Below are 22,061 nucleotides of genomic sequence, written 5' to 3'. Positions count from 1 at the left end.
AAACTGTCACTGGGGGCTCCATTGTATACAATAAATGTGCACTCTTACTATGTTCATTATTAATAAAGCAACATATTGAAGTACTTCACAGAAAATGTGCCAACAGCTTACTTTGTACGTCTGCAGTAGCAGATCCGTCCACACGCGCTTGCTCACAGACTCAAAGGCGCTGTCCTCCAGGTCGAGCAGAGGCTGCTCTGTGGTTGTCCCCGCAATCTTGGTGCTAGAGCTTTGAAGTTCCTTAAGCTGAAACTTAAAAAAAAATAAACAATAAATCCAATGCTCTGAAAAAAGAAAGCATTTTTGGTTTCTGTAAATCTTCAGAATTCAAGTCAACAGGCATACATAAATAAATGAAACGGGACAACCAGAAATAAGACAAAGGAAATCAATATTTAAACAACACATTCACACAAACAAGAGGTCATGTAAAATGTGTGCCTAATTAACCATAGTTTCACAATGCAAAATTGATAAAAACATTCACTACTATGTTAATTGTGTCACTAAATGTATACATTTAAGTTGCAATGTCATTTGCCGGAAGGATTGCAATTGACATGGTACATATGAATAAGGGCGTGGCAAACAATGCAGCCCCTTGTTAAAAAAAAAACAAAAAACAAAAAAGGAAAAAAAAACAAAGGTAATCACAGCATCAATGTTACACATCCTATGCAACAATGGTATTTAGGATTACAGGTATGTTGGCACTAGAATGCCGGTACTAAAAAAACGCTAGCTGCAGCATTATGCTTTATTTTTTTATGGGTGGGTACCTTTGTACTCACATACCCTTTTCGCTCCCATGACCTATCTCATTCCCCTTGGGGAGTGAGTGTACCCTAAAGACACATTTGTACTACCAGTTTATCTGTAGGGATAAAGTGGGTTGCACCCAACCACTTTACGATCATTCACCTAACATAATCAGTTGTCATATGGCATTTAAAACCATGCTTCCTTGTATTCTTACAAGTTAATTTGACTGGGTCAAAGTGTCAAAATGCTATATCTAGCCTCTGGAGAGTTTGTTCTTTTAATAAGTAAGCCTTGTATCATCTTCAATGAGGTTTGTGTATGTGTACAGGCCTTCAGATAACATCTCACTCTACTGACAAGCCCAGTAGCTTCTTTTATTTACCCTTTTAATGAGAATATTGGTTGTTTTTCCACGTTATGTTAATTCAGCTAAGTCACACGGGCATATTTTTATCTTATTGCATTCGACAAATATTAGAAATGCTCCTCTGGTTCTTTCTGAATAGTTCCCCCTGAGGGTACAACTTTGTTACATTACCAATATATTTTTCGAATAGTTTTCCCCCCGAAAATGTTTCAATGAAAAAACTCATAAAAAAATATAGGGGGGGTGGGCAAGGGGATATAACGGGTCGGTGGGTGGAGAATAGGGAGTCAATAATAGGAGCAAGGGATTGGGGGGGGGCAAATATAAAATATCAGCAAAAAACTCAGCAAAAAAATAACTTGCGATGTAACAACCTAGAACCCCCTGAGTTTCTCTAATAAGGACTATCAAATTTGGACTAAAACCTGTGGAATCGTTTGTAAATCAAAAATATCCACCATTCATCTCCTAAGGCAGGGGTGGATTCAATTATGTGTACATCAGCAGGCACAATATTTCCATCACCGAGCGCCAGAGTTTCCATTCATCGGCTACACCAAACAGGTGGAGCATCAGAAACCATTGCCGTGGTCTTTATCTTATATGGGATTTTGAATGGTCCAAGTGAGACTCGGCTTTATTGTCGATGAAACAAACTGATTTTGGGCTACACAGAGTACTTTCATTGCTCAATTCTCAATTACGGTGGTGGATATTTGGAGTGCTGTAAAAAGGGACCAAACTCACAGTTAATCACTAAGATGGCTGATCCTCAGAGGTGCTGAATAAGGCAGGAAAATCCCATCCCTGTTGAAATCTGGCAGTGGCTTCCTATCGATTACTGGGGACATTGTTGTAAGGACTAAAACGCCTACTCAGTCCCAAATGACTAATGAGCCAGCAGTGATCCCAATTATAAAAAGGACAAACAGGCACAGCCCGAAAGGTACATCTCCTTCCCTTCTATTGGTAGCACAGTTCAAGGGCAAGCTACATTTTCAGGAGGGCTATGCGGTTATAACAGTAGCAATTCAAACAGCTTTAGTATAATAGTTCCAAACTAAAAGTGTCCATTCAATATTCTATAAAGAAATATAGGCACTTTAATCAAACAATAAAATGCAGACAAACTAAACATTAAAAACTGACTCCTGTAAAAGAAGCACAGAGAACGCAGAACCTGTGAAAGTACACTGAAGGTTGGTAAGCAGGGGTGTTCAGGAAATGATTGCTGCAATTTCCAATGTTCAATGATATGAAAAAGGCAGAAAAGAGGGCTTAAAGTCACTATATTCCCAAGGAGTGGACAAGGGGGACAGGGCCTCATCAGAGTACCTCTGACTCTTGTCTCTGGTGCTAGACAGCATCAAGCTGGGCTTCTAGATGCTTTAGCTGTAGTTGATCTGATGTCAAAACGTTTGAGTCAATGTGATCCCACTGATGGTCAGCGTCAAATCGGTTCAAAGGTGCATGCTCCCAATGAGTTGAGTTGGCATTCAAATCAGCGATATGATGGCTTCCAATGGTTCAGGTCGATTAAGCGGTGAGATGCTGACTCTGCTGATTTCAGTTAGTCTTCAAGACAGGTGAGTCAATGGCTTCTAGCAGTCAAGTCAGTGCTGAAGCCAGTTGCTCCTATGATGTTGAGCCTGTGATCGGTTAGATCAATGCGATCAGTGGCAATGGGTCGAGCCAGTATCTGGAGGGCAAGAAATGGTTCCAAGGTCTGTAGAGTGACAAAAGCAGCATTGAGAGTATGTTAGCGTCTCAAAGTGAGTTGAGCATGGTTGAGCGAGCTCGCAGACTGGTGTGATGAAACACGATTCCAGCTGCTTCTCAACTTCTTGGTGGGGTCTTAAGGACACTAAGGGCCTCATCACTGGTTGGGCGCTAACCCCGGCGTTATTACAGCCAGGGCCATTAGCCCTACCGCCAAACTCCCCAGCACTATTAGCGCCGGATCACAGGTTTGGCAGAACGGTAAGTTCCCATTCCCCATTCGGGGATTTCCCATTCCCCATTGGGCCAAATAGGGAATGTTCGGCGCTATTCCTGCCAGCGGTAATATGCCGAAAATTGGTAAAATCACAGCGGATTTGCCCCCAGTTCAGAGCTGGAGGTAAATCCGCCAAGCCTGTGATTTGGCACACCCTTAAATGCAGGCGGTAATAGCATTACCGCCGCATTTAAGGGTTACAGCAAAACTCCAGATTAAGCAGTAAGTCCTTCAATTCTGTACTTGCACACCATGAAGTTGGCTGGCACCTACAGGGTGCCTTTCACCTTCAGTGAACAGGATCCTGGTTTCAGTGCAGCAAGCAGAGGGGTCTTGGTGCACAGCAATTCACCCACCCTGTTCCCTGATAGTGTTCGAAGTCAGAGCTCACCTCTAACCTGGAATTTCTTCTGTATTCACCTCTACGGTAGAGAAATTTGGAGCACTCCATACTCCCAACAGACGTCTAGGGAATCCTTCTGGTTTTGATGGTCCAAAAAGGAATCAAAGAAGAAGGGGGTGTCTCTTTCCTTATAAAGGCAAAATGTCACAGGGGATTGGTCCAAAGCAAGTCTCTTTCATGAGGTGCTATTCAGACAATTGTAACGATCCCTATGCCTTCTGACATCAAAAACCAGAGTGCATTGCCCTGCAGGAAATTGAGTTAGAGGGCACAAAGTGGTAAGGAGCCCGAACAGAAACCACAATCATGGAACCCCTATTTTAGCCTGCCCCTCCTTTCTGTCTACCCTAAATCCACCACTTTCCATGCCTGATGACTTTCAAAGGGACTCCAGTGGTCAGCACCATGGTGCGAGTGTGGCTTTGTTAAAACAGTGCTGGCTTCAAAGCACTAACTCCCGGGAGATCTTTTAGTGAGGCTTCCTGTGCCCCAAGATGAAGATGCGGCCCTTCATGCAGGAGTATCAAAGGCAGCAGCCTGGCCATTGTCCCACATGACAACTGCAAAGACACTTAGACCAGACACTAATGCACATCAGTCATGTCATAGCTGGGCCTTGGTCACAGAGCTAACAGTAATGCGATTTTAAATTGCTGTGGCAGTACAATAGTGTGATTCTCGCAGCCGCCATTCCACAACCAGGCATGGCTTATGTTTACTGTTTTACGTGCCACATGACTAACTAGGTTCCAAAATTATAATTTAGATCTGAGATGCAGACAGTTAAAAAGCCACCTCTGCCTGCAGGACCTTTGTGTTCCGGCAGCCATCATGAATGCACATATGACCTATGAACCTGGTAAAAATAATAAGGGGTGGCATGGCAGCAAAAATGACTTCTCTGAAAACGATTCTGTAGTGAAATCACAGTCAAATTGGAGTTTTTATTCCGTATTTTTAATTTATAGCATATTCATGTACAGATATTTCTACCATCCAAAAATAGACCTGACAATTTAGCAAATATTTGCATCCATCTGAAATACAATTGTCGGCTTTTCTAATCATGTGACGATAATATGCATGGGTTATTGGTGAAGTTAGTAGTCACTATATCCATTGAAAATAACATCAGATTAGTCCAACATCTAAATGAGCCAACTCTGTGGCCAATAGTTTCGCCTAAACTGGCCTTTCCAAGGCTGAAGATCATATGACATTGTGCGACATCCGCAATATTGTTGCAAAGTAATACACAATTTACTCTTATTGCTTGATCATGTAACAGATCATCATGTAGGCTGTTCCTGAACAGAATGCCAGGGAATAAAGCAAAAAGAAAGAAACCTGGCCTGTGTCACTGCAGGACAGGTGCTGAGGGTGCCAGCAGCTTTATTGTCAAAAGCATGTGTGCACAATAATTTTGTCATGGAACATTAATGAAAGAGGGGCCTCATTCGCTGAAACAGAATCAGCCATACTTACAAGATGGCATTCCGTGTCTGGGACCAATGCATTGTAAACACCACATATATAACAAGGCAATTCTTATATAACCATTTGAGAACATGGTACAAGCCATAGGATCCCGTATGCCGGAGTAAGGGGTACCCTCAAAGAGAAAAGCAAAGCAGAACCATGGACTGCGAGTGAAAAACTGCATAACAGACAAAACTGCGCAGGAATCCTCACAGACACTAACCAACCAAACCAGAGAATCTTTAGAGAAGGATACACCGGCACAGCAGGATCCTGGTAAGCTGTAAGCAGACAGAGCAGAGCCAGACAAGGTTGGGAGGGGCAGGGGGTCTTCCACCAGGGCCACCTAGGTTTCTGAAATTTCACAGCACCACAGTACCATAACAACTGGCGCAAATGAAACCCTTCTGGTTAAGACCCTATCAAAGGGTTTCACACACAGGACATCAGGGCAGAACCAATCTGGTGTCATATAAAATTGGAGAGGAGCCTTTATAAGGCTGGAGGAAGTTAAGGAAAGGGTGAAGCAGTCAGCCAAGAGAGAAAAACCCACCTGAACAGTTTGAGCAGCTGACAGAAATCAAGAGATGAGTAGAGAGTGCAGGTTTGGATGCACCATGCTAGCTAATAGTAATTAAGGAGCAGAGCGTCCTGGGACAGCTTGGAGGCCTGGCCATGATAGACCTCATGGGCTGGAAAGCCTAAAACACTTCTGAAACCAAGCACTACTAAATAGGGACATGGCCACTATATTCCTGGAAATATGAAGAAGAGACCTGGCACTAGCCTCCTGGTTGTGTTGAAATATCAAGCTGGGTGCTAGATCTCACCAACTGATTGTGCAAAACATTCGCTTTGGGTGCTCCACCCTGCCTACTGAATTTAGAGACATTCGAAAAGGCAACTTATATCCCCTTCAGAGAGAGAACCCTGACAAAGATTAGTTTACCTCATCCTGCCAACTTTTGTTCAGGCCATTGCAAGAATGGAACACTTTTCCAGTTGAAGATAAACTCAAAGAACCTTATCCCAATTGCACCATGATAACGCATAATAAAATGTTAAAACCATACTTGCCTCACATAATTTTTGGTCTACCGAATTATGCAGCAGGCCAGTCTTCCTGAAACAAAGTACTTCCTGCCAAAGTCGTTAAGCTTCTTAGATTCCAAGTCCAGTGCCAAAGTAGGGAAGGTGTGGTTGGCAATCCACACAAAAGGCCTGAAGCACCATACTATATGGGGTGTGCCAAGTAGAAAGAGTGATGTTTATGTGAAACCCTGTGACACCACAAGAAGGTTTCTCCCAGGTTGGCAACGCTCAACTCTCACTTCAGAAAACAAGATCTGGAAAGATGCATCCTAATTTAAAATGTTGCTTAGGGCATGTGACTTCCTCTACAACACTGGAGCCAGGAGCCCCAATAACTCAATAGTCTTAGTCACCACTGGAACAAAGGTGGCAAACGAGCCAACCAGTCAATAAGACGAGCACCAAACTCTGTCTCAGGCGAAGTGTCAGTCCACTGGCATCCTGTAAACATGCAGCCAGGTCATCAAGGAAGGGAGCAAACTTCTTAAACACCCCACATTCCCACAAAACGTGTGTCCCTTAACTTTAGGTACAGAGGGAACAAGCTTATTCACCTCAAAGATGCTTGAAAACTTGGTTAAAGAAAAGTTCCCAGCGGGAAGTAGCCATTTTGGCTCCCCGGGTTCAATCACAGAAAAAAAGGTCATGAAGGGACTATGGTGCAGTCCAGTCTTTGAGGGCATCACGCTGGTGGCAAGAGTGGATGTGCAAAACAGAACCAAGTGACCAACATTAGAAGCAAGTCACATGTAAATGCAACCAGAGGGGGCAGTTGTGGCACCAAAGTAGAATCAGATCATGGCACTGACCTTTGGTGCAAACAGTGTGCAATCCATTGTTCAATCAAGGAGGGGACACCCTAGTTGCTGGCACCAGAAGCCCACTCATCAGCTCTAGCTTAAAAACATTAAGCATGATTAACCAAAAGGTCTCACAGTCAGCCACCAGCGAAGAACCGGTAATGAACAAAACACCCTAACCACACACTAAAATAAATTCAGGTCCCTGAGTAGGCTTCAGTGTCTAGATTAGGTGATGCCACTTCAGAGTCCTGGTGAAGGAAGATCTACATTGGTAAGAGGATTTGCTAAGCAAACAGAATCTCTAATTATTTTCTGTAGGTCATACTGCATCTGATGGATAGAAGAACTGAACTGTTGGGCTTCACGATTCGTGCCCATGCACCAAAAACAGAATACCAGTGTAGGTCCATGGCTTCAAACCAGACGTTTTCAGGGGATACATAATAGAAAACAGAAGGATGGCTGTTATGCGCCCACTGACATCGCTGGCAATAAACCAAGTGTACCATAACTTGGTCCTAACAACACACACTGATCATTTTGAATCGACTAAACGAACTTTGTAGAAAATGAGCACCATATTGTGGATGGATTAATTCCAAATGGAAAAACCGACCACTATATTATGGATGGGTAAACTCCACTTGAAAAAACATGTCATGCACTACCTGACTTGCATCAATATTGCACCCGCAGGGCTGGTGATTGGCATTTATAGTATATTTCGAGCGCACATCACAAGCCCGTTCCAAGATGGCGACCACAGCACGATCATGTGATGTGAATCGCAATCACATGATCAGGAAGAGAAATCATATCACACAGCAAACAGGAAGGACTTGTAAGTACCGATACGAGCAGCGCGAGATTCCACGGTGGGAGCCTCGCTGCCTGCTCATAAAGAAACACGGAGGAGAAACAGGTAAGACCTCACTTTCACCCATAGCTGGACCCCTAGTAAACTTTTGCCGTGATTATGGCCTTAAGAGAACAAGTAGTAGATGTAGGATACCGCAGCAATGGGGTCCGTCTCCTATGCTTTCCGCATGCTTTTGCACGACAAAGCAGTGATCCATATGCCTTATTCGGTCACCTAAGAATGCTATACCAGCACGGGTGAGGTTCACCCTAATTTGATAACGTGAGACACCACCAGATATAGCCACTTATTCCAAAGAGGCTGCATGCACTCTCATAGAGAGCACAGGTGTAAACAGACAACCATTTTGGTCATACTTGGCTATGGCATCCCAAAGAGGCTTCATGCAACAGGCATCTCTATGTTCTGTCCATATTGCGACTTACACTCTAGAGGTTCATCTTTACAGTATCACCCCGTAATAAGTTCCTGCGTGTAATCGAAGCGGATGACATCATCTAAAGAGACTGTGAAACACAAGTGAGATCCCACATTGAGGGCAACTGCCGATTCGCTGCTAGAAGCCCGCACAAACAGGTAAACAGGGGTAAAGTGGTATTCAACACACTTAGATCGGGACATTGAAGTCCAATAGAAACGATCCATTTCTCCCTGTGTCCCCTACAGTGCAATGAGAACATACTGACCGCGCCTACACTGGATCAAAGAACCAAGGTCACACAACAGAGGCAGCTTGATCAGCTGCAGCCCTAACACCTCCTGTAAACTGTGAATACCAGGTAAACTAAATTAATGATATATCTACAAAGTTACAAATTCTGCAAAAAGACCTGATAATGGGAATAGTACATGTCCTCAGTACATCTGGCCCAACCCCGCCCTTTCCTTAAAAGATTAAAAACAAGTAAATTCTCTAATGCACTACTACACTTCCACATCAGAGAAGTCACCCTGGATTTTTGATCTTCCTTTACAGAAGTTGCTGCGCCATTTCTGAAGGGTTAACAGATTCAAATTCTCTGATGGAAGAAATCGGTCCTGAAGAAGAGGACGAATGAAGATAGATGTCATTGAAAACGGTCGACCACCAATTCGGAGGTCTCACAACCAAGGGAGACCCATAGAAAGATTATCATATGTATTGACCACTCTAGATCACTAAGGATTTCATGGAGTGCAGTCTTCCACCTTACCCTCGATACCTCTTCCCACAAAACTAACGGGGGGTTGACAACATATGAGGAAGAATATTCCGTTTTGAAAAAGATGTTAAATAAGGACTTCTAAATAGAGAGAGCTAGTCCCAGCTCCCTCATCCCTTTGAGCACCATACTGATGACTGCATGGAAACTCCTTTTCACTACAAATCTATTTATTAAAAAAAACACTCTCGAGCTGATCAGGCATACTTCATGGAGGGCAAATAAATTGCCCTCCTGACACATAATCCCGCGTGAACTGCCCGACCAACCGAGATAGGCAGTATACGAATCAGTACTGCTTCTTAATTGCTTATTTTCTAACTATACAAGAATTCATTTATTTTTTTAGAGTTGTATCCATTGTAGAACTAGGGCGGGTTTCCCTCTGACCTATCTCTGTTAGATAGGCGATGCCACAGCGCTACTTAAGGTTTGTCCACACCACCCAGGGAGAGGGTGTTCTTCTAGTTAGGGTTAGTGTTAGGGTACACATTAGTAGTGTGATAAATAACGGCAGAATGATAGCCCCATATGTCCATTGTTTTGCGTGATACTGTTATTATAGTTAACAAGAAGGACAATACCCCCTATCTTTGAGGTGAACATTGAAGAATATACACTATCCCTGTTTTGTTTGAAATATACATGTAAACAAAAAGCCATAGTCTGATTGGCTGAATATTTAATGAGATAACGTGGCATTCCATTTCATTAGTACATGAATGCACTGCAGGCACGTTTCTGTGTTCAGACGAAGTACAGCTAATGACTGCCCTCATCATCGAATGCTGAGGCGTGAGACTGGGAACGCCAGTAGTGCCCACGTGCATTTATACATATTCATTTAGCATGATATCGTGGGGCCGAACCAGTTTACAGACGCCTTAGAGCACAGCAGAGGCGTTGCTAGAGTAGGGGGCTGAGTGGGCTATAGCCACGTGTTTTATGGTTGTAGCGCCTTATAGAAGCTCAGGGGCTACAACCGAAAGGCTAGCTAGCCCCGAGTAACACAGGCCTGCCATAAGCGGATCCCCAGATCTTCTACAAACCTAGCAATACCCCTGCGGCACAGTAAGACAACAAAACAGCGAGCATGTATTTCCATGTACAGGTTAGACGTATATTAACTACAGAGCTCTCACGTGCCCCGTGGCTATCATGAGAAGGCTACGCAGTCTTGTCCCCTCCTCCCCCACTCTTCTGGATTCCGCGACTTACGGTTTATCTTTCCCATTTGAAATTCATGAAACTACAAATCCCAGAATTCTAAGCAAAAGGAGGACTGGTTGGCCTTCTCACGCATGGCCACAGGAAACGTCAACTATCCCAATCCTTCCTATGGAGAAGCAATAGTAACATGTGCATTGTAGTGGCAGGGTTACCTGTAGGCCTATCCATTTCTTGTAGTCATCAGGTTCCAGAAGGAATTCGGGTTTAATGTGAGAAAGGCTCGCTCCTTGGTTTCTAAGTAGGGAAGCAATAAAATGAGAAGTACAAAAAAACATGTGCACGTTTTCTAAAGATATGAAACTCCACAGCAGGCTCAACATGCTATTTCATGCACAAACCACGCATTATTAAAAAACATTTGTTATCTGGGTACTTGCTTTGCAAGGGCGATAGGCGCCGTCTATGGAGCGTTTTTAATATGTCAGTTTTATTAAAATCCCACCGTCAAATCAATCTCTTTACCAGATGCGGGCCCGCAGCTAGTACACATTATGCAATCTTGGCTGCAGTGTCAAATAACCATTTGGGAAGCCTCCACAAATGCGATGTTAAAGAACACAAAGAATTTGCGTAAAAAAACATTCATTTATTCCGACAGCATCACAAACCAACAGATGAAAATCTTTGTTTTTTCAACGAGCACTTTCCATATTTCGCCATTTAACATTGAGAACTGGGTGTTCATGGCTGGAATCTTATTATCCATGCTGGCTTCCAATGCATACTTCATGGGTTGGAGGCAGATTTTGCTCACAAAGGCGTGTATGGTTCCAGCGGTATCTGAACCTCGACAACTATACACCACATCCCAAATCAGGCAAACTAGCCTGACTGACTAGATCAGAAGTCTGCACCCTTTGGCTCTCCAGATGTTTTGGACTACAACTCCCGTCATCCCTAACCAGCATAGTCAATAGCCAGATACTATGGCAATTGTAGTCTGACAAATCTGCAGAGTCAACGGTTGCAGACCCCTGGACAAGAAGCTTAAAACAAAGGCCACAGCATGAGGAGTGGGTCAATCATAAATGACAAGCCCCAAACAAATTAGTGCTGTGTGCTGCTGAAGAAACCCAAGAACAACAAATATCCTAGGATATCGTTTCTAAATAGCCAAAGAGGCAAAGGAGAAGGAGTCCATTGACCTTGGGATTTTGACAGGGTGGGCTCAGAGAGCAAATCTGCCTGTTTGGTAACACCAACAGTGCAATCGCTGCAGAGAGGCAGAGATACATTCATTGTAAAAATTAACCCAACGCTCAGTGAAATGATCACTTCAGAAAACAGCAGCGGCGGCTAAAGGAAAACCTTTCAGCAATTTGTTCATAAAGAACTAACGAAATGTGCCAATACCTACAACGCCTTAGAAAAAGCTCTAGCATCCCTCGGTTTTTGGCAAGCACATTCATGTGCAGGCTGGCTCTGGCAGGGGCCGCTCTGCCGGCCGATACGCATGCAGCAAGTTCTTCAGCGACTGGAATAATTGGAAGGAACCGGAAGAACTCAAGCCAAACCTGTTCTTCCCCTCCAGGGGTAGAGGCTGAAGAAGGGGCTGCAGACATACAGAACGGCAACAACATAACTCCGGTGGGAGCAGATGATCAAGCGCAAATGCTAAAAGAGATTCCTGCAGTAGGTGAGAGGCTAGCACAGTGTTTAAAGAACTGGTATCTCATATCCACAGATTCTTGGATTTTAGATACTGTCCAAGGTTTTCACATAGACATTTATACCCTACCAGTACAGGAGAGATGGCCACAGCCGTTAGTGCAAAGCTAACAGTCTACTATTAGATGCAGAAATAAGACTAGAACAAAAGGCAACCATTGTACAGGTGACAGATCCCTCAGAAAGTTTCATAATCAATATGTTTCTGGTGAAAGGGAAACACAAACTGAGGCCAGTTATCAATCTAAGGGAGTTGAACAGCTTCATCAAAAAGACTGATATGCAAATGGAGATTCCTCCTTTGTGAAAAGTACAGTGAGCAAAACGCGATGGCTGCGGACTCCCAAACTGGGGAAAAAAAACACAGGACCTGTCATCATGCCATGTTCTTTCTAGAGAGGGGTGCCCACTACCTTTTTTGTATTTTTGAAAGTTACTTGGGGTTGGTCACCCCAAGTTACCTGGGGGAACCCAGACGTGGACCCCTTGCTCACTGTGCTCAGAGAGGCATAGCTCCACCTCACGGATGACGCCCGATTAGGCTGAAAGACGTGTCTGGGGTTGCTGTTGGTACTCTTGTTCAAAGGAGTTTTGCCTGGCATCTCGGTGCTGGACTGCCCTTGTGGGTGAGACAAAGACGGATATACAAATGGATATTCCTCCTTGGTGAAAAGTACAGTGACCAAAAAGCGATGGCTGCGACTCTAAAAGTGGGGAAAAAACACAGAACAGGTTATTATGCCATGTTCTTTCTAGAGAGGGGCACCTGCTACCTTTTTTGTATTCATTATATATAGGCATTTCAAAATGGAGGGTATACACCTCCTAAGGGATATCCTACAACAGAAGGACTGGTTGGTCAGGATACATCTCAGGGATGCCTGCCTAACAGTTCCCATAGCAGCAGAGCACCAGAGATATCTAAGGTTCTGCTGGAAGGAACAGATGTGGGAGCTCACATGTCTACTCTTTGGGCTGGCATCAGCGCTGTGGTGCTTTACCAAACTGATGAAACTGGTGGTGATGTACCTGAGAAAGCAAGCGATACGTTTGATCATATACCTGGACGACATATGCATAATTTGTCATGAAAAGGATTTGATCAAGGATCAGATGAACATCACGATAGATCTGCTACTACAGCTAGGATTTCTGGTGAATGGGGGAGAAATCCCAACTGAAACCGGAAAAAATCATGGAATTTCTGGGATTCATGGTAGATACCTCCCAGGGCACACTAGGTCTTCCTCTGAGCAAAGTGAACGACATAAAAAAAGAGATCAAGAATATTCTGACAAAAGAGGTGATGTTGTTACAAGAGATAGTCAGACTGGTGGGGCGCTTGGCGTCATCCATCCAAGCTTTATTCTTAAAGTGTTAGATTCTGCTGTTGCTAGGTGACACGGCAGTGTGAACAGTCTAAACGTGTTTGTGATGTCACTGCTGCCTCTCTTCGATTGCATACAGCAGCTGTGAATGACAAATGCAGCAGGAAGGAATGTTTAATATTCTGATTAAGAATGATAACAAACAGCAATGTTAGTTACAGTCTACCTACGTGTAATATTCATAAACAATGGAGTGGTTATTTAATCCGAGTTTGGGGGCATTATCACAGAGTAATGGCCAAAATTACAAGATCAATCAACTAAAGGGCACTAACGCAATCCCTGAAGCTATTTGCAGGCAGCAATGCCCACTCCCCAACAATGAGGGGGGAGATAGTTATTAGCACCCCAGCAAGCTGTCCTGGGTGGAAACAGCCTTTTGTTCGGAAACGGCACCGCAGCCATTTCACAAATTAAAAAAACGACAATAGAAAATGGACAGCATTAAAAAAAAGAAGGGGAGCTACTCCTAACCCCTTGTCCCTTTCTGTGGCTGTCAGAGTGGTCACATGAGTGCCTTGAGTGGGAAGTGGGGCCTGGCGAGGGTGGTGCAGAGTGGCAGAGCAGGCAAGTTTGGTTTGGTCGCCGGGGAGAGGTGGGTGCTGTGCCCCACTCATCGAGGGTTAGGAGAACAGGGTAAATCATGAGGTAAAGCCTGTAGTCTGCGTGCCCATATGGGCTGGGAGACCTCCACATGTCGCCTCCTGGGCACGAATCACTGTTAAATTAAACTGATACTACTCCTAGTGTAATCATAACCGAGAGGAATCTGGTATATATGTATACAAGCAAACAAACGTCAGAATTCTCCAATACATAACATTAAAAAACACTTTCACTGAAGTCTATGCTTAGATTCTCAAGAATGTATAAATATGTGCCGAGTGGAAAAAGTGTTCATGGGAGTCAATCGGTAAAGTACCACCACTAGAGTTCCATACTCTTAAAACAAGGTCAACAACTTTCCCTTTTTGTTGACAAAAAATGTGTAAAATGACCCCCATTTGTTTGCCATGTTAAAGTGTGTAGGTGAAGCAGGGTCTTCTTGTACTAAATACTCAAAATCGAAGAATTTTTCTGGAGTGAGTTTTTATACGATCATGGTGTCTGGGTAAAAACACACTGACGGAACACTATCTGAGAAGCTGCACTCTCAGATTTCATTGCTTTTGCAACACAAAGTGAAGATGGATTTCTCCAAGAAAGCATGCTCTGCTAAAGAGCCAATTTGCACATAGGATCCCTGGTTAAAAAGTGGTGTCAGTGATTACACCTGCGCTGACGTCAGAATTAGTGACTAACAATCACTGCCATCCATATAGTGCATACCACCAGGGCATCTCTCAGGGTACTACTACCTTTAGTGACATCTCCTCAGGTCAGGGCATCAGCGGCGGCAAGGACTCACCCCACGTCCTCCTACAGCATGATTACTCCCACCGCTACATTCCCATTCCATTCCGAATAGGGCAGGGGGGGAAAAACAATCCCTCCCAGGTTAGCCCAATGCAGGGCTTCGCTCTGATCTCTAATTGCAGTTTGCTAGTCCGGGTTTCTTTTTGCTTGAAGGTTCCTTCTGACGACGATGTTAGATAATTGGAATATTTTGAGTAAATCTACTCTAGTCCTCAACACTGGGTTACCAGGAACAAGCTGGGGAGAACAGACCAGGCTAACATTGCATTCCTGGATGTTATGAGGCTGGCCAGTTGGGCCCACCGTGATGAGGTACTCTGGGAGGAAAAGCGGCTGTCCAGCAGCATTGCGCACGCTGCACCCAGCAGGGCAGCAATGATGCAATTAGACAGGGAGTTGGGAGGCAACTGGCAAGCGGGAAGCTGCTTGCTGCTTTCATTGGCACCATACACATGACAGCAGCACGAGCTATAGTGGTGACAGGCTGTAGTCAACACTGGAGAGGTCTCGCACTGGAAGCTGTGCGAGGCGATCTACTCAGGAGAGAACACAGGGTTAAACCCTGATAATGCTTGTGCACCACCAACTCCAATCGCATTTTAACACAAGATCAGCTGACGGAGACTGTTCAGTGTGTCTGCTCCAGTTCGTGACCTCCTTCTCTGAAGATACTTCTGACACAGCCCGTATATGTCCTGAAGGTATCCGCTTAACAGAGACACTGATCCCTCACTTGTGGAGCTGCTGATCAGCCTGAGCAAAATCAGCCTGAGCAAATTCCGCAATTAACTGACCCCATCTAGAAGCTGTCGCACACCACAACCAACAGTAGTTATTGAAACCTTTGAGAAACAGTCTTCAGCGAATACGTTCTCTGGACCTATGGTGTACTTGGGTCAAGGGACCAGATATTAAGAGGCAGTTTGGCCTGCTTCACTAATTAGGTTGATACCGTTCGCAATTGCTTTCGTTTATTTTATAGCTAATGTTTCACATCTTCCCAGAATATGACAAAGGTCTACTCTAGTGTGTCAGGCAGCCAAGGGGTCTAAATCCACGTACCTTTGTAAAACATTCTCACCTATTTGCATGAAAATCAGAATTAGCTGTGCCCCCTTTTCGGTTAGGTAGCCGCTGCATTGTGTTTTGCACCTGTTCTGATGAACAACTATCTTAGCTGTGCCAAGTGGCTGCATTGTGTTTTCAATCTGCACTGCTAAAACTACTATTTGTGTGCACTACCTCTGTCTCCGCCCTTGTGCTCCCCCTTCCTCCTTGTGCCTCAGTACTTTAGACTGGTAAGTGTCCTCCTCACTGCTGCAGTTCGCTATGTCTATCTATCTCGCCTATCTTCTCCAACTGCTTCACCATCTCCTATCACTAAAACTGGCCAGACGAAACAGAAGGACATACTGGGCTCCAACCCAGGCCTTTCTATTGCAGACACTTATGTCACGGCTTCAGCCAGAGAGACTCTCACTGACATCCCAATCTCCTATTGCCTCTTCTCCCATTAATGGTGCCACTCGCTGGGAGGTTCTCCTGGACCTCTAAGCCATTTCCAGAGTCATCATTAATGTTTACTTCAATGGAACCATCATGCTTCAGGGTCCTCAACCCAACCTTCTGCTCTTTGACAGGCTACTCCCTCGCCTCTCTCTGACCTTACCTCTCCCTCCGGCCAGGCTCCCCTTTCCCACTGTGCCTCCCTCCGTCTCTGCACAGGCGCCTGTGCCTTGCACCACCATCCCAGATACCTTGTCAGCGTTGGCTCCTCTGCCATCCTCTCCTATCCCTCTGACCCCCTTAACACTCGCTCCAGTGTAAAACACTTGTCTGACATCTGCAACCTTCTTGGACTCATGGATCTTGATGTGCTCGCCATTACTGAGACATGGTTCAAGGATAGACCCGTCACACGCTTTGATACTCATCCCTGAAGGCTACAAAATCCTTTCTGCGCCCAGGCCAAAGAAGACAGGCGGTGGAGTAGCCTTGATCTTCCCAGAATGGATACCTATGTCCATTATCCCTACTCAGACCGACTCCTCCTTCGAGTGCCTAGTTTGCAGGCTCTCACTCTCTCCTGAATCTTGTTTCCTTATGGCCACCTTCTATTGTCTTCCTGGACAGCCCACTCTCTTCCTTTCGGAATGGGCTGACCTGGCCTCCTCTCTACTTTCCTCCTCCTCTCAACTCCTCCTGCTAGGTGTTCTCAACATCCATCTGGACTCTCCTGACTCCTTAGGACCTTTACGCAACCTATGTAACTCTCTCTCACTCTCTATCCTACCCTCTGGCTCCACTCACACCATGGGCCATAAACTTGATGCTCTCATCTCCACAGACATCCCACTCTCTATCCCTCTCACTACCTCTCTATCTTGGAGCAAACACTCTCTTCTATCAACACACCTGAAGCTCACCTCTCCTCTTGCAGTGGCACACAGCCACTCAGCTTCAAACTCAGAACACCCATGAAAAAAGTGACAGTGGCTGCCTTTGCCTACTCTCCTCCTCCCATTCCTGCAGCTGACTCCCACCCTAAAACAACCCCCACTAACCTTAATCTCTCCATCTCCAACACTCTTGATACTCTTGCCCCTGTCCTGAGGGTCTGACTGAAGCCTTCCAAAAAGTGCAACTCTTGGTACGACTCCGATCTGACTGCCCTTAAACGCAAGTGTAGGGCAGCTGAGCGGAAATGGAACTCGTTGGGTGGACCATCTGACAAACTAGCCTGCAACCTCCTTCAAAGGCAATATCGACTCTGCATCCGCTCCAAGAAAAGAGTCTTTATTCAAGCCTGCATCTCTGCGGCATCAAACAACACAGCCAAACTCTTTAAAGTCTGCAAGGAACTGGACAAACCTGCAGCAGCCTCTTCTGTTACACCCTCCCAGGACCTCTGCTCTACCCTGGAGGTACACTTCACCAGCAAAACCCAAGACATCCTTTCCTCCCTTCCCCCACATCACAGCACACACCAACACCAACGCCAATGCCCCCACCTCCACTTCACCTCTCCTCTCTCCCACCCTTCACTCCCGAAGAGGTCGCCAGACAAGTCCGGTCTATGAAGACCTCATCCAAACAAGTGGACCCTTGCCCCTCCAAAAACATTATGGACAACATTGATTCCCTCGCCCCAGGCTTGGCTGACCTTTGCAATCTCTCCTTTTCCAGTGGAGTTTTCCCAACTGCTCTTAAGCACCCCCGTGTGCACCCTCTGCTCAAGAAACCCTCTGCTGACCCCTCCATTCCGGCAAACTATCGTCTTATCTCTATCCCTCCTTTCCTGGGCAAACTCCTTGAGAAGTTGGGCAAACTCCTTGGGAAGTTGGCTATCTCTCAGCAGAACCTCCACACTGAATCAATTGCTTGCTTCCATGACCATCAGTCTGGCTTTAGAGCACCCAAAGGCACGGAAACTGCTCATTTCAACATCCGTGAAGACCTGCTCTCAAATCTTGACACTATCACTCCCTCTGTTCTCATTATCCATGATCTCTCCATCGCCTTGGACACAGTTAACCACAACATCCTGATTGCACCTCTTTGTGACACCCTTGCAATCACAGGTCAGGCTCTGGCGTGGTTTACCTCTTTTCTCTCTGACTGGCCATCCCAGGTGGAACTTGGAGCCTTTCTCTCGACTATCACTCTCTTAACCTGCTACGTTCCCCAGGAATCAAACCTATCTCCCTGGTTCTTCAACCTCTATATGGCTACCTTGGCACGTCTGATCGCCACTTTCACCTCTAATTTCCAGTGTTATGCTGATGACACGCAACTATCTTTCAGGCTACCCTCAGCAGTTTCCTCCTCACTCATATCGGACTGTCTGTCCGCTATCCAGTCATGGTGTGCCGCAAACGAGCTCTGCTTCAACGCCAGTAAAACTGAGATTGTTCGCATTGGGACACCTGCTCCCGCTTTCCCCCTTTCACTCTGGCCGACCTCCCTTGGCCCCGTGCCCACCCCCGCATGCGAGGCCTAAATCCTTGGGGTCATCTTCGACTCCACTCTCTCCTTCTCCTCTCACATTTCTGACATCTCAAAACAATCTAACTATTCACTACACCTCCTCAGAGGCACTCTACCTTTTCTCACTTTCCCAGAGTGTCCTGTCTGCAAACCCTGGTTCTCTCTAGGCAGAAGAGAACTGCGAGAGTTATCCTTGACCTCAACGCCAGGGACCGCATCTCTCTGGTGCTGAAATCCCTTCACTGGCTCCACATGGCTGCACGTATCAAATTCAAGACCCTCTGCATTGTCCACAAGGCTTTCTGGGGCCTGGGACCTACTTACCTGGAACGTTTCCTGCCTAAATACTGTCCCTCTCGAGCCCTCCGCTCATCTACCTCCAGTGAGTAAGCTGGTTCTCCAAGCAGAGATTTGGAGGGAGATCCTTCTCCTCAGCAGGCACCTCCCTCTAGAATAGCCCCCCTGCCACCCTCCGTCTTGAGCCTGATCTTCTTAAATTCTGGAAACTCCTCAAGACCTTCTTTTTCTCCTTCTCTCTCCCCCTACCCTGCTAACTTAGCTCTCTGCTTTCTCCATCTCTCCCTCCTCTTCCATACAGCTTTGCTGACTGGCCGACAGGTGCACCTCCGAGTTCCTCAGGTCCCTGGCACCCCGCCAGTACTCTTTGCACTTGCCTCAGGACCCTGCACCCCATCCCCCTCACTGCACTTCTGAATGAATCCAAGAGAGCTTCTCTCTCCGCACTTATCCCGGCCTCTACCGATTGGGTGCATTTGAAACACCCCCTCCCTTGACCATCTTGCACTTGCAAGATCCGAATGCATCTCTGCCTGAAGACCGTCTGTCGGTTCTCCCCGGTCTTCACCCCTTAATGTTCACTTGTTAAAAACCACAGAATCGCCGCCAGACCTATTTGCTGTATCTCAACTGTTAAATGTATCTTTTTCACTTACTCTGCCTGTGCAGACTGTTATCGTCTCAGAATTTCAAGGGCTATGAGCGACTGTTTTTTTCCCCCTGTGTTCCCACCCTCCTTGAGCGCTTTGACACACTGCCTGTGTATAGGCAATTTATAAATAAACAATACCATACCATACCTGCAAGTGGAAAGTTCCTAAAGTGGCCAAATTTGGACTTCAGTCCATCAGGCAGCAGGTCTGCGATTTCAGTTTTGCACACTTGATTCCAATATATTTCACCAAGGGTATGCAGCAGTGTGTGGTGTTTGTGGTTTGTTGGAGAATGATAGGCCAATGTTTATTCAGCTTGAATACGTTTCAAAGTAAAGAGGAAAGAAGGTTGTGGTGGCAAAGCCTTAATCACTTGCTGATCATCTTCTTTGCCTTTAGTCCTACTCTTCCTCAACTTTCCTCTCACACTTATGAGCAGGAGTATTGTGATAGAGGGAAGGGGGAGGACAAAAAAACAGATGCATATAATAAAGAAAGACATATCTCAAAGTCCTGAATGACATGTCGAGGAAGACCAGGATTAAGAGAAATAAGGTGAACAGTAAATAATCCAGACATTTATGTTTATTAACAATTCCCAGGTTTGTACACCAAAGAAACAACTCATTGAGATGAAAACTGGCAGAAAACTCAGAAATGATTTGAGAAGCATATACTGAAGTCCAAAGTATCGAAGATACCATTTTAAAGAGCTCTGATAGGGCAATAAGCATAGACCGATAGATTTAGTATGGTGATGTCACAGCCCCACGGAAATGTTTCAGCCAATGTGTGAAGCGTTGTTGTTGCTCCACTCAACCCACTGTTAACCTTTAAACAATAGAAGGCAGCTCTTTCCGATGTTGCACAGAAGCAATACAACATCTACTTCACATTTAATACTGTTGCAGAACCATTGTGTCAAACCAAGCATATTAACCACGTTAATTCTAGGTGCATTCTTACTTGAGAAAGGTGAGAAGTGTGGTATGCTGCCAGTGAAGCTGCAGAACCCTTTCGGTAGGATCTGCGGGCAATGACTGGCTTGCTGTGATTCCCGGAAGCATCTGTCCACTCAGGTAGAACAACATATCGTAGACTGTTTTTGTTTGCTTGCCAAGGTTGATCGGCTTGCTGATCTTCGGTTCCGATTTTGACATCTGGATTTTACACATCCCACTAAAAGAAAGAGAAAAACAACAATCAGCATAGCAAACGTGCAAAAGTTGGTTGGATGAGTTTTAGGGAAAATGGCGCAAGACACGAGTATTGTGGAAGAGAGTATTTTTACTATTGCAGTTGTTGGGAGGCAGATGAATAAGTCATCCATTGCTTTGGCCCGCCCCAATCCAATACCGCACAGGTGAGAAGCGTTACTCACTCAGACAACCATACGCCATTATCCCAGGGACAAGACAGACAATCTAAGCTGAAGATGGCAAAAGTAGTCAAGCCGACGATGTAACATCATAGGCGCACGCACTAGACAAAGTAGATATGCACTCCACATGAAGAACACGTACACTAAGTCAAATATGCAGTTATACATGAAAAATATGAACATAGCATCCACAAGGCATGAGGAACAGTAACATAACCGATATATAAACTGAATGCAACACAAACAATACTAGTATAGCTCTTTAGTATAGAAATAAAGAGTGGAATAGGGCAGCCATCTTCTTTACAATGAATGTTGCAGCATGCTTTAAAAAAGACAAAAGCCTAGAGGCTTTCAGAGAACTCAAAAGGCTGAATCTGCAGAAATACAGAGCTGTGCAGAGCTCAGGCAGTTGTTGGCAGTTAGTGCCAAGGTCATAAGGAGATCGGTTGGATGGGAACGGCGGATCAAAGGCACGAAATAGTGATTCCCAGGACATAGACAAGATAATCCTCCTAAATTAATTCAGGCATGTAAGATCACAACCAACCTTTGTTAGCTGAAGGCAACCATACAGTGAGCCAAAAGGAGCCCATGTAGAATAATTCAAGAGTGTCCCCAGAGGCAACAGAAAACACAGCACATGCATTAACAATAGCTAAAGTCTCAATAAATAGGAGGTAATTCCACTTCATTCACAGTGCTCTAGCTAGCACGTGACTTGTAATTGGAAAAAACTGGCTATTCACACCTGCGATACTCCGCAAAAGCACACAGATACCCACTGTCAAGAACAGAGATTGTCCGAGCTCATGGTTTAAGGAATGAGGGATGGTCATTTATTTATTGAATAGAAGACAGTTCATGGGCCTCTCTCCCCCTACAACCTGTCTGGCACATATCTTGATGACCTGCCCAAATGTCCAAGGTTGGTTAGCAAGAAGCCAACCAATCGAATCCCAAAGTGTCATGCCGACCACCATGTAGCAAGCCAGCCAATTTGTTTTCTTAGAAGTGATTATTTTTACTTTTATCAATATTGGGATGGTCTCAAGAG

The 22,061-nt window shown here is 45.1% G+C and overlaps 1 protein-coding gene across 1 annotated transcript in view; it reads right to left on the bottom strand.

Annotated features, from left to right (window-relative positions):
- The window catches only part of CFAP47 (cilia and flagella associated protein 47), a 3,369,192-nt gene that overhangs the window by 2,344,960 nt on the left and 1,002,171 nt on the right, over positions 1-22,061 (bottom strand). The window contains exons 30-32 of the mRNA XM_069639370.1: positions 20,590-20,802; positions 10,367-10,448; positions 112-252 (exon numbers count right to left, since the gene is read on the bottom strand). Of these exons, the coding sequence (XP_069495471.1) occupies positions 112-252; positions 10,367-10,448; positions 20,590-20,802 (436 nt within the window). The remainder of the gene's footprint in view (positions 1-111; positions 253-10,366; positions 10,449-20,589; positions 20,803-22,061) is intronic.

Source organism: Ambystoma mexicanum, chromosome 7q (genome assembly GCF_040938575.1).
Source record: "Ambystoma mexicanum isolate Mex_15411 chromosome 7q, UKY_AmexF1_1, whole genome shotgun sequence".
NCBI lineage: Eukaryota > Metazoa > Chordata > Amphibia > Caudata > Ambystomatidae > Ambystoma > Ambystoma mexicanum.
This window is presented reverse-complemented; position numbering and strand designations above follow the sequence as displayed.